Raw genomic sequence first — 13,698 nt, forward strand, 5'->3', positions numbered from 1 at the left:
CAGGCCCTCAAAAATACACACAATGACCTTATATTAGCTCGCTACATCGAGCTTGTGCAATACGCACTTGATGAGCTTTTGGAAGAACCAGATTCTGAAGATGACAGTTACAGCGCCTCCTCAAATGACAGTGGTGGATCCATCAGTATGTCAGTTTGTTCGATGTTGTCGGATGCATCTTTGGACTCCCTGATGTCGGGTGTCACAATCACAAGTGCCTACTCCTCCCAGCTCTCGTCAGATGGGCCACAGATGGCCGGTCGAGCCTTTACGGAGTTTATAGATGCTGTTCGTGCTTTGGCTGACGAAGTAGAGACCAGCCGTATTCTTAATGCGAGACCCAAACTTAGCCGCGCCCCACAACTGCACCTGCTGCCAGAATGGGGTATGCATGCCCCTGATAAATTTTTGCGAAAGCTTCGTGTGTCCCCTGCTGTTTTCAACAAACTCATTGAACATATCCAGCCACACGCAATCTTCTACAACAATTCGAACAACCCACAGCTTCCTATTCCTATTCAACTTGCGATTTTTCTCAACGGCATAGGCCACTATGGAAATGCTGCCACGACGCAGGATCTGGCTGAATGGGCAGGAGTGTCCGTTGGAACCGTGTACAACTGTTTCAAACGAGTGATGATTGCAATTTTGAAGCACCATGACGATGCGATCCATTTTGATCCACTCGACCAAGAAGATCAGGAGGAACAGAAAAGGGCACAACAGTGGGTTGAGGGGAGGACATGCCGAGAATGGCGTGGTGGCTTCCTCTGCGTCGATGGCACTCCTTTCAACTTATTTCAGAAGCCTGGGTGGCACGGGGAAGGGTTTTTTGACAAAAATTCGAACTACTCTCTTACCGCTCAGGTACGTTAATTTTTTTCATTTCATCAGATGAGCTTACACCTTCTAAAGGTCGTTATTCTCCCGCACAATCTCCGGATTGTTGACTATGTGATTGGCGTACCTGGTAGCCTTCACAACTCGAACGTTTTTGGACGAACGAGGGTCGCACAAAACCCAGATGATTTTTTTGGTGCGAACCAGTGGCTGTGGGCTGACTCTGCGTATGCTTCGCAAGTATGGTGCATCACACCATTCAAACGACCCCCTGGGGGGGCGTTGACGAGGGATCAAAAAATGTTCAACTATCACCTTTCTAAGGTGAGTACCCCCTCTTGCGGATGAATGGCTTCGGAATGTCGTTCTCCTGCGGATGAATGGCTTTGGAATATCGTCCTCCTGCAGATGAATGGCTTTGGAATGTCGCTCTCCTGCAGATGAATGGCTTCGGAATATCATTCTGCTCAAGTTTGAAACATCACTTACATATTTGTAGGTCCGCGTTCGGTCTGAACACTTTTTCGGTTCAATCAAAGGCTGATTCCAGAGCCTACGAGAGCTTCGGTTTCCGATCCAAGGCAAGAAAGAACTGGATTACTCCAATATGTGGATCCGCTGCTGTCTGATTTTGCACAACTTGATTATTGAGATCGAGGAGACTCTCGGCATTGCAAGTACTGGTAACGATTTCTACGAGGAGCTGACTGGGCAGAGGATGGATCTGAACGTGGACGAGGACGAGGATGAGGCGGGGCAGGGTGATGAGACTTATATTGGGACAGCGGGACAAGATTTTCGCAATGCTTTAATGGCACATTTACTTCTCATGCTCCAGTAGACGTAGCGGCGAAATTTGTGTATTAAAACACTGGCAGTACTCGAACAACATCTAATTATCAACAAAAACGCGACAATGATAACGTGTGAAGTAACAAACCGAGAGGACATGCAACAAGCAACGCACGAAGATGACAACACGATACTCAATCTTGGTCTGGCAAGCCCCGCTCCATTGCAATACGCCGAATCCTTGCCTCCTCCTCTTCTCGACGTGCACGGGTGAGCTCAAGCTCAAGCCTTGCATGCTCCAGTTGGTGACCCATGAGCTCACATTTGTGTAAGTGGTCTTGCTCAGCAAGATGCATAGCGTGTTCTCGCTCGTCATGAGCATTGCACACTTTGAGTTCTCTAGCCCACATATCACTCTCAAGCTTCATCCGCTTATAACGATCGTGCTTGACACGACCATCACGCTTTTCGCCAACTTGCTGGATCAGCACCTGCACTGTTTCAGAGAGCTGCTTGGCAGCAGCAGTAGTCGAAGCTTGATCATTGTTGGCGCGTTTGCGTGATGGAGGATGGGACAAGGTAGCTTGAGGTGATTGAGGCGATGCGCTACGAGTAGTTCCTCCAGATAGCTTCATGATTTGTGATCCTGGACGTCCTCGACAAGGACTTGCTTTACGTGAGTCAACCCGCAAACGATTCATTGCATTGCTGGCACTGATATCAGAGTCAGAGTCATGTGGCGTGGTGTTGTGGTTGGAAGTTGGTTGCTTGAAGCTTGAAAAAAAAGAATATTGGCTGTCGGATTGGTCATCATGTGGAAGCTCCGGCGAATTGAGTGATATGGCATCTTGGTCGGAATAACGTGTTGAGATTGGAGTGATGGGTGGGCGAAGACGCGGCAAGGAAGTGTATGAGCCTGTAGAGGTAGATCCACGAAAAAAACCGGGGGTTGATGATGAAGAGCTGGTGCTTGTTGCACGTGGAAGAACCAATCTGACTGTTCCATCTCGATATCGTCATCTACTTGTCCTGCAGCATTTGCATTGGTGGTGTCAACGGGGATGATATCTTCTCAACAGGCGTCGACATTTGTGTCAACATCACCCGTGTCGATAATTTCCCCGTCTTCGATATCAGCATCCTCTTTTGGTTCATTTTCATCGGCAGGGAGTTGTGCGTCCTCACGGTCAGGCATACGGAAGTGTTGTAGCGCGGCGGATTCATGGTTTTGCCCAGGGTCAGTGGTTGAGAATATAGTGTTGTAGGCAGGATTTGTCCTCCACCAACCATGAAGGTCCGGCCACCATGGGAACTTGTTCAGTTGCGAATCTGCAAGAGATAAATAAATAAAAGTACAATTGAGAGACGCGCACGAGAACAACCTACCGATGAGTGTCTTGGTCTGCGGGTTCTTCTGTAGCTCATCATATGTCAATCCAGCACCTGTCTGCTTGAGGGACTTGTTGAATTCATTGTATTTTCTTTTGAGCCTGAAGCATCTGATCAGTAACAAAACAGTATAAATTTGTAATTCGCAACAGACACAAGAAGATTTTGGAGGTACTCACGTTCCAAACTGAGTCTGGACAGGCTTTGTCTGGAAGAGGCGCCGTACTTCAGGATCCTCGTCATTTGAAAATATAGCATTTGCGAGCTGCGAGTAGTATGTTTCCTTTGGAGTACTGCTCTGTGTTACAGTAACATGGCATGAGTCCCCTGCCAGCAGAACAGCCCTCTGCCACCGTACAGCTATAGACAATACCGGAGTCTCACCAGCTCTATGACAATAGATGACGATAAGCGGCAACTGCCGGCTTAGATAAGCGGTCTGGACCGCACGTGACGACACATGACGACATAGGTCTAGAAGACCTATTTATGTTATCAAGATAGAAGGCAAGCCTCGTGCTGCCTCATGTACTGATAGAAGGATGCCTCATGGATCCTATCTACGATAGAAGCCCGCCTCATGGATGCTATCTCTGACTCATGTAGATAAGCAGATTAGAACCCAGCTTTAGGCTGAGCTTAGATACGAAGAGTAGCCTTATATAAGGTCGAAGATTAACAGTAGACGTTCCTTACTTTAATCTTACTAGGTTTACCCTTGAACTCCTTGTCCCGCTAAAGCTACCTGCTCGACATCGACTCGTACCTTCAGTGACGCCTCTCACTGTCTGTAAACCGCTATCATCTCAGCGTAACCCCTCGTTAACCACCACGAGCTACGTTCGAGTACGCAACCTTTGCTTGTCTGTAAAGGCCGACGACTCTCAGCACTCGGTACCACTGTCGTGGTTGTCGCTGTTAGATTATCCTAGTCGCACACGACCATGTGTCATAACACTCTGCTTCTTCTTCCTCCCCTGGTCTTTGGCATCCTTCACAGAATCGAAGAAGAGTTTTATGCGTGCATCATCATTAGTTTTGCACCAGGCGATGAGCCGCGAGGTGCGAGCACTGTAAGCCCCCTCCCAATAGATAGCCAGCTTCTTCGTGGTGTTGGGAGTAGGACTAATCTCAGGTTGTGGGCCATCATCTTCATCTGCTGGTGCAACTGTACTTGCAGGAGCTTTCCCCTTTGCTCGTCTGGATTGTGTTTGACCGCGATTTCCTTCGGCTCAACCTCTAGCAGCATGTGCCATCTTCTAAATGGTTCCCTGAGAACAGACAAAGTGACAAATAAAGGGCGATTGGGGATCGGATAACACCAGCAAGGTCGACAGCGACGACAGCATTGATGGCTGCATCAGGAAAATCATAAAAATTCTTAGCCAACTTATCTTACTTATGTTTACTTGAAACAATACTAAGTGCACCAAGTCATGTAAGAAGATCATTTCTACTTAATTTCTACTTAGAGAATTCTTCACAAAGGAAATACAAGAAAGAAATCTGCGAATCAAGTGTTATTCAGAATTTTAAGTAGGCAGGTGATAATAAGTGAAATTTGAGATCTACTAAGTAGTAGACTCACTCAGAGTATCATTACTAAGCAGAAAACATAAGTTGATTTCAGCTAAACAATAATAAGTACTACGATAAGTCAAAATGCGATCTCATATGCATGATGATCAATGAAATTGTTGACATAATAAGTGCAAAAAGCGTTGAGTGTCTGCAAGTAAGTGAGATTGGTTGGCACAAAGTCGCCCCCAAATACTGGTATAAGGTGGGCCGCACGAAATATACTATCAAGGTGGATGACAGACACACAGCATGCTCCATCTTCAAGAAGCTCTGGCTCTACAACCCACATTCCCGTAATTTCATCTGGGGAGTCAGCCACACGTTTGAACCACTGTACAAGTGCACAAGGGTACGTGATACCATCATGCTTCAAAGAAAAAAATAGTCTCACTCGAGCAATGTCGAGGCCGCGCATGCCATCGGCAGACGAATCAGTGCTAACAAAGACACAATCATAGCGCCCAGGGCCATTTCTCCACGTATCTACAGCGCGAATACACTCGTAGCGCATACCGCCAATCCCCGATAAATCACTAGGAGCAAAGAAGGTGGCCACGGCTGAAGTGTACAGTGTGATCTTTTCATAGATCTCAGGAAGTGCAGACCGGGAGGAGTCAGAGCTAGATGAGTCAGAGTCAGCATGGCATTGGTCACGCAGAAAATGCTGAATCAAAGTTGTGAAGTTGGGTTGACCTATCTGATCTGCAATGAGCTCTGGGTAGATCCGTCTGGCTGTAGTAAGGTGTATGGTGAGCGGAAGCATGCAAGTATACACAAAACTACTTACCAGCTGTCTTCGCCAGGTCAACATGGGCAAGGACCATTGGCCCATCAACAGCATCAGCATCAGGCTCAGCATTGGTGTTACCCTCACCCTCGTCTGCACTACCTTCGCCATCATTAGTTGCATGATGGTAGCGTCCAAAAGGCTCATCCTGGTCTGGGACATCTTGTTCGATGTGTGCTTCCAATGGAGCATTTAGTATCCCTGTGAATTGTAAAGGTGGTGATTAGTGTTGGCGAGCCCAGCATCATGAAAATCACATACCAAGTTTGTTGAGGATGTATGACAAACATGTCCCTCGTAGCATCCCGTGGTCAACAAAATCAACGCGTGAAGCGGCTAGCTTGTCGAGACGCTGATTGGTAAGTAACATTTGACTGAGAGCCTCGAAACGACTCGACCGGCGCCATGGCTCCTTGACGGCTTTAATGTGTTTGGACTCTGTTATAGACGAACAAAGCCCATTTGGTGCGCCGAACGCTCGAATGAGCTTATGGTAATGGATGAGTGAATGTTGTCGAGGGAGATTAAATCCTCTGGGTCGAACACCGGATGTTCGGAATATCTCGCGGTACCTGTGGAAACGCTTCAAGGCATCGTCCATTGCATCAAGGCTGTTAGAGCTGATGATGCGGCGAGCGATGTAGATGAAGTTGAGTAACGCTCGCAAAGCCTGTACCATCTCTTTGGGTACATGACCTTCGATAGCAGGTATATAGACCTGGGCAGTAAATGCGCATTAAAAATATTAGTACTGTTGCTATGTAAAATATAAGAATATCGGTACAGACCTTCATGAGAGCTTTTGAGTCGTCACCAGTCCACTGTTTGAATCCTCTACCCTCTGGAAATCGTCGAAGGCCTGCAAACGCTGGAGCTAGAGCGATGCTAGTTGTGTGACACATACTACTATTCAGCAGCAGCAGCAGCTTGAAGTGAATTTGAAGATAAACTTACCGACGGTCAATGTCGTCCAGTATCTTGTTCGCGTTGGCTTCTGTATATTGAGCTTCGATGTAGTCGTGCACCCAACTAACTAGGTGGTCCTTGAACGCTCCCTTGATGAGCTGGTGTAAGATATCTGGGGAGAGAAGCTCGTGTATGTCGGCGCGTGGAAAGTAATTAGTGAATGGCTGTATCAATAGTGTAAGTTCAAAAGAGACGAGTAGATGAAGTATTGTACACACCACAATGTCTCCAACAAGGCCATATTCATCCCACAGAACACCTAGTTCAAATTCCTCAACCAAAACTTCGGTGTGATTGCGGGAACGTCGGCCATATGTGCCTTCATCGAGACCATCTGCTGGTGCGGTGCATCTGCCGGTGTAAGAGCACCATAGTCCTACTTAGCATAGGGACACGAAGAATAAGACAAAAACGTACTTTGGACACCAATTTTGTACAATACATGCAAGCAGTGCTTGCTCGGGATAGTCAGCTATGTATGGTCCAAGACCATACACAGCTCGTCGAAAGTGGCCATCAGGGCAACGGACAACCTCCGGTTTGGTCATGCCAGGTTTGAGGGTTTCAAGCATTTTTGCAAGTGACGAGTGTAGAAGCTGGCGGCGGAACTTTCGGAAGTGTGCGTCCTTGGTGTCTTCATTATCAGCTAAGTAAATCAGTACCACATTAGTAACAGTAGCGCACACAATTAGTAGAGAGTATGTACCTTTTGGAATGGCTAAGAAGCCAAGTAGTACGACACCATTGCGGTGTGCACGCCGCACATTGTTGCGGATGTTGCCAATGGACATATAGACCGGCCAATATTGGTTATGGCCAGTGGCGACAGAGACTGTTGTCTTGTCACTTCCAAGGATAATAGGGACGAACATCGATCCTATTGTATCCGGATCTTGCGCAATTAAGTCCTGCAGTGAATAATAGAAGTGAGACAACAACGCGAAGGAGTAAGTGAGCAACACTTACGGCCTGTTTCCAACACCAGTCGCCAGACATAAAGTCCTGAAATTGATGCGCTCCATCACTAACGCTATACTCCTGTAGTGGTGCATAGTCGAATTCATCCTTGAAATCCGGGTTTGATATGATGTTGTGAACCAGGAGCCGAGGGTCTCGGAACCATACGTCATACTCAGACTTCATCCATGATGGAATGTCATCCGGGTCGTCAGGTAAAATTCCGTTGTACTGCGAGCTGAAGCTTTGCCAGGGAACATCACCGAGAGGAGTTGAATCGATGGTGTCGTACATGTCAGTGTGGTTTGTGAATGGCGGGGTATCACCGTGAGCTGCTAATGAAGCTGCCCACAGATTGAATACAAAATCAATATCGCCTGCAGACATTTGGTTGCGACGGTACAGGAAATCAGCAACTTCAAACTCGACACGATCGTTGTATGGCGTCTGTTACAGGGATCTGTAACACCTACTAGAGCCCCAGCTCTCCCTACGCCTGCCCCCGCTCTGCTAGACTCCCCGCGCGGCGGTGCGCCGCCTGCGCCTAGAAAGACAGCGGTCTGGACCGCTATGACCCCGCCTGGCGCTATGACCCCGCCCCTGGCCTAGACGGCCTTGTACCTGATCCATGGAGGCTGTACGCCTCATGGTCACCCTAGATCAGCGCATGCATACTGCATGTCGCTTCATGAAGATCCGGAGCGCGCTTGGCGCTTCCTGTACCTATGCGCAGCTGCCCTTGGCGCAGCATGCTTGATCAGAGGTTAAGCCTCATGTATCTTATCTGACCCTCATGTCTTGCTATCATAGATTTACGATATACTATTGATTACAGACTGAGCTAGAATACTTGTAGTACTTCCCTATAAGTAGACACAGATTATTGTACTTAGACTTTACTTTAATCTACTAGGTTCATCCCCAGAACTTGCTCATCTAAGCTTACCAGCTTCCTTGTGTGAGACCGCACTTCTAAGTCGCCCCCATACGACTTAGCACGTATCCGCTAGCCCTGCATCTCGACGAGCGCCGTCTTACCGAGATCGCCGGAGGAATCCTTGACGTTCCGTCAAGGCTAGACCACGCTCAGCTTCAGTAGAATCACTCGAGTCGTCGCTGAGAAGACCTATCCTAGTTCGCACACGCCGACCTACAGTCAGCGTAACAGCGTCCAGTCGTCAGATCCACGATCTGATGGGCGTGGAGGTGGTGGAGCATCTGGGGGTATGGGATTCCCTTGACCATCGCAGATTCTCCCTTTGTAGAGGAGAATTGAGCATAAATTGTATGAGCATCAAGAGAAGTCATGTACCGTTAATGATGGGATGATATGACCTAGTTACCTGAGGTCGACTCCAAGCTTGGCTGTCAGAACTAGCACTACTACCAGGAGGCTGATCTACATCCAAGCCACCTGTAGAGTCTGCCGGCGGCTCAGCAGAATGCCGATCCTCAAAGGTATCGTGTGGTGCATCATACTCAAAATCATGATGGCTGCCATGACCATCCTCAATGACATCCTCCAAGTCAGGTGGATTGAACACCATATCAAAATCACGACCGCCACTAGCCTGAGTGCGACTGTCAGAAGCTCCCTCTGATCTGCTCCGGCTGCGCGAATGATATGTTGAGTCAAATAAGGGACGTTCAGGGCCAGACTGAGACGCCGATGATGAATTGCGCTTGCAACTAGCAGGTGGGGGAGAACTACTGGAACTGGAGGATGAATGGTGTGGCAGTCGGAAAGTCTGTGATTCATGCTGTGATCGCATGTGGGAAGTGCGCCCGGACCTATTATGGAAATGGCGGGTGCAGCCTACTGCTAAGCATGGTAGTGTAGGCTGACGATGGCTAAGGGTGCGCATTTTGCGAATATGGAGGTTGGTACTGGATGGTATAGTGTGATGGTGTAGAACTGGCGGGGTAATGAGAGCCTACAAGTCTGAGCTTCAGAGGTGCATGCGGCATGATATTTATATGCAAACTTACCTTAGCATAAGAGCCTGTGAAGGCGCCACTTGAAGCGCGAGGTGTATGCGTTGTTGGGAGCAGTGAGAACCTTCCAAAAGTAACATGAGGCAATGGTACAACAAACATGCATACTACGTACCAACAATGAGGCAGCCATTAAGTTGGACAGCATGAATGATCACCAGGAGATCCAGATCGGGAAAAGGGCAGGGTAGTGGGCTCTTCTAGAGAAAGTGTTTGACATGCGGACTGCAGGCTAGCAAAAGTGGCAAGATTGACACGCACAAGTTCAATTGCAGAGTTCCATTCAACATCTGGGCGAAGTGATAATGATGCGAGTGGGGGATGAAGACGAAGCTGAAACGATGCGAGTGAGAGATGAAGACGAAGCTGAAACGATGCGAGTGAGAGATGAAGACGAAGCTGAAACGATGCGAGTAAGAGATGAAGATGAAGCTGAAATGATGCGAGTGGGGGATGAAGACGAAGCTGAAACGATGTGAGTGAGAGATGAAGACGAAGCTGAAATGATGCGAGTGAGAGATGAAGACGAAGCTGAAACGATGCGAGTAAGAGATGAAGATGAAGCTGAAATGATGCGAGTGGGGATGAAGACGAAGCTGAAATGATGTGAGTGAGGGATGCAAGTCAGGGATGAAGACGAAACTGAAACGATGCGAGTGGGGGATGAGTTGACGAGCGGCTACTAAAGACTGACCAAGGGTGCGGGATGATAGCCCATTCTGGAATGGGGCACACTCTGAGCATTGCGGAATGGAGAGGGATGGGTAGGTAGTATGGGATCATGTACAGCAGCCATAGTGAGCAGAACGGGCTGGATGATGGTGTCGTGAAGGATGATGGTCCAATTTGCCGTCATCGGTTGCCTGATCTAGCACTGCAGGTTAGTGCGAATATGACGAGCGGCTACTAAAGACTGACCAAGGGTGCGGGATGATAGCCCATTCTGGAATGGGGCACACTCTGAGCATTGCGGAATGGAGAGGGATGGGCAGGTAGTATGGGACTATGTACAGCAGCCATAGTGAGTGGAATGGAGAGGGATGGGCAGGTAGTATGGGACCATGTACAGCAGCCATAGTGAGCGGAATGGAGAGGGATGGGCAGGTAGTATGGGACCATGTACAGCAGCCATAGTGAGCAGAACGGGCTGGAGGGATGAAGATGAAGCTGAAATGATGTGAGTGGGGGATGAAGACGAAGCTGAAACGATGCGAGTGGGGGATGAAGACGAAGCTGAAACGATGCGAGTGGAGGATGAAGACGAAGCTGAAACGATGCGAAGACTGCCGTATCAATCGCAGAGTTCCATTCAACATCTGGGTGAACATTGAGAAGACTGCTGTATCTGGCATAATAAACTCATATTAGCGTTCTCTGAACCACTGAATAGACATGAGCACATACCGAGGAACATGCTTGCCTGCAGGCTAGAAAATGTGGCGAGATTGTCACGCACAAGTTCAATCGCAGAGTTCCATTCGACATCTGGGTGAGCATTGATTAGCTCTGTAGATAAAAAAAGATCGATATCAGTTGTATAGATATCATTGAACACATACCAGAGCGGGAGTCCAATGCCAGTGTGCCATGCTGGTGAGGCATGGCAAAACCCTAAGTCCCGATTTGAACCACTTTAGTTAGTATTACGACTACCACCATCGTAAAGTTGACGAAATTTGCTCACCTTTCACGTCTTGCTCCTTCCACCACTCCGACTCACCAATGTCTACTCGCCGTGTTACCCGCACCAAGAATGCAACTCAGCGTCCTGGTCTTGTAGACGCGGTCCCGAAGAAGAAACGTCGCACGGCTGCAGACGTAGCTGCTGAGCGTCAGGCTAAGTTAGATGCCAAAGAAGAAAAGGAACGTGCCAAGGGCGCTGGGATCAAGCATGTTGCTGAATATGAGAAGAAACAAGCAGAAAAGGATGCGTCAACCGATGCTACCCCGCGGGCTGCAGTCTTACCGAAGTCAAAGCCCTGTCCAAAGCCCATTCCAAAGAAGACTCGTGCAAAATCACTCACTCCGCCTCCTGAAGACGACGGATTCATTTCTGATGTCGAGATGGACGATGCCGCCATTGACACCAGCACCTACAACCCAGATCCATCCCAAGCCTCAGAAACAACTGACACCCGCATGGATGGCTCAGAGTTGAGTGAAACTCCTACTTCGCCACCAAAAAAGAAGGCAAGGATCGACAAACGGGAGGGCAAGAAGGTGCCGGCTGAGAAGACTAAGGTGCGGGATGCTATTAAGGTGGCGCAACTGGAAGAGGCAAATGAGCAGGAGACGAGGAAGAAGAGGAAGACAGCCCAACCTCCCAGCACAATAAGCATTGACTCAGATACGGAGTCGAATGTCCTGGTCATTGATGCGACGCCTACAGCAGCTCACAGCAAAAGATCAGCCCTTCAGCAAGCCGATCACTCGGATGACGAACCTATGCTTACTGATATCCCAGCTAAGCCTCAGTGGGCAATGCCAGCATTGAGCAATGAGAACACACCTAAGGCGCAGCCTCGTGGTAGTCAGACTGAGGAAAGGGGTAGCAGGAAGGTGATGGAGAAGGCGAAGGTGAAGGTGACGGAGAAGGCGAAGGAGAAGTCAGATGATAAGGGGAAGGGGAAGCAGCAACATGATAAGAAATCGGTTCAGCCGAAAAGGTACGAAGTTCCCTTCTTCTTTTCCTGTCGTCACTTGTCCATCAATATCATGCTCACTCTCGACGAAACGACACTTTATTATTTTTTTCTCAGTGATTCTGCTAGTGCTATGGACTCAAAGGAATTTTCAACTGGCATCAATGATTGGGCTGCGAGCATCCCAGAGAACTCAAAGCCTGGTAGCAAGGCCAACACCAGCCAGCCCAGCATTTTTAAAAATAGATCAGCCTCGCGCCGCAATGGATCCGTTCTTCCCCCCCTGACCAATGGCAGCACTCGATCATCGTCCAACTCAGTCCTGACTAACAACGTTTTGATTTCTCACGCAGAACCGGTCATTCGCATCAAAGAAGAACCCAAGAAGAACTATCACCTTGGAGTCATTGATGGAGGGCTCTCTGACGAGGATGAGACTCAAGGTCTCAAACGTGAGGCTGCAGTCGCCAGCCCTCCCAAAGGGAAAAAACGAGTTACGAGCTCAGTAAGTGTCTGTTTTGATGTCATGTTTATTTCTACTACTACTGACTACTACAGGCTCTTGTTAAAGATTCCCCCGTCAAGCCAATAGCCCGTCAAACTGAACGAGCGAAGAAACCCAGCAATGACGACCTCCCCGAAGGCATCGATCCCAAAATCTGGCGCCGTGTCTTTATCTCGACATACATACAATATGTCGCGACATTGGCGAATCCCTGGGAGGTTCCCGCCAAGCTGGCCTGTGAGAAGATGCAGGTGATATGGGATGCGATCTTTCCCCATATCGGCCACACAGTGACAAGCCTTAGTTCAGTCTACTACATCGTAAGTGCGCTCAATTTTACTAACACAGTACTAACTTAGATCTACTTCAATATAGGCTGTCCAGCGAGTTGCCAACTCCTACCGCAGCAACATTGGCTCTGCAGCTATCGCAATTGTCATTGCGTACTTTGAGTCTCAGGACTCGCTGAGGGACTCTGATGACAATCGTGCAGAATTCGCAGTGTTCACACTCAGCAACCTTCGATTCTTATACAAGAAGGCAAATGGTGATGACAAGTCTGTACGTACTCCTTCCGTCTCAATCAATTTCCGAGTTGTTGTTGTTGTTGTGCTAATGCTTAACGCAGAAATTCCGGGGCCTTTATCAAGGCGCATTTGTTGTGCAAACCTTCGGTGCACACTTCACCGCAACCCGTGGTGCCCAAAAGATACCTGGGGTAGACAAGCCAGGTGTACTAGCAAATCCTGCTGGGGGTCTCGCATTGTCATGTGCTGCGGTAAGTACTCATCATCCTATTTATTCTCGAAACTCACGAACTGACAATTTTAACTAGGTCGAACGAGCTTTAACTCTCTGGTCTACTCGTACTCTCACCATCAAAATGGTTCAGGCCGCGAAGAACAAAACCAGCATCTCGTTGCCGAAGACGATGAATCAGTCGACTGGCAAGGTGTCCTGTCGGCAAACAGGATTCAACGACATCTCCTGGGGTACATCGACGCGCGCCTATGCGAAGGCTATCATGAAGAATCTCCGCGAAGACAAGTTCGAAGTCATCATTGCATCTGCCATGGAATTCTCGAAGAAGAAGAGTCGTCCTGGCGATGACATTGATGATGCTGCTGTGGAGGATGACCTTGATCTGGATGAACACGCTCAGCTGGTGGGCATATCCGACACCGAGTCCGAGGGAAATGATGGATCTGACTCGGATGTGGAGTAGGAGCCTCAAAGTCGCTTGT

General features: G+C 48.5%; 2 protein-coding genes across 2 annotated transcripts; one reads left to right on the forward strand and one right to left on the reverse strand.

Moving 5' to 3' along the window:
* Positions 1 to 4,678: 4,678 nt before the first annotated feature.
* F5147DRAFT_747170 (uncharacterized protein) lies at positions 4,679 to 9,084 on the reverse strand (the record flags this gene model as incomplete). Its single annotated transcript, XM_041439917.1, has 10 exons — positions 4,679 to 5,334; positions 5,390 to 5,590; positions 5,651 to 6,107; positions 6,178 to 6,274; positions 6,344 to 6,519; positions 6,574 to 6,706; positions 6,773 to 7,001; positions 7,062 to 7,263; positions 7,322 to 7,759; positions 8,656 to 9,084. The coding sequence occupies 10 exons, from the start codon at positions 9,082 to 9,084 to the stop codon at positions 4,679 to 4,681; spliced, it is 3,018 nt and encodes a 1,005-aa protein (XP_041289404.1).
* Positions 9,085 to 12,546: 3,462 nt separating this feature from the next.
* F5147DRAFT_582288 (uncharacterized protein) lies at positions 12,547 to 13,679 on the forward strand (the record flags this gene model as incomplete). The annotated part of the gene is made up of 4 exons (XM_041431644.1): positions 12,547 to 12,778; positions 12,948 to 13,015; positions 13,083 to 13,232; positions 13,290 to 13,679. Coding segments are annotated over 4 exons (840 nt in total), but the record flags the coding sequence as incomplete, so codon positions are not given.
* Positions 13,680 to 13,698: the final 19 nt, after the last annotated feature.

Source organism: Suillus discolor (assembly GCF_016758755.1).
Source record: "Suillus discolor strain FC423 chromosome Unknown F5147scaffold_55, whole genome shotgun sequence".
NCBI classification, from domain to species: domain Eukaryota; kingdom Fungi; phylum Basidiomycota; class Agaricomycetes; order Boletales; family Suillaceae; genus Suillus; species Suillus discolor.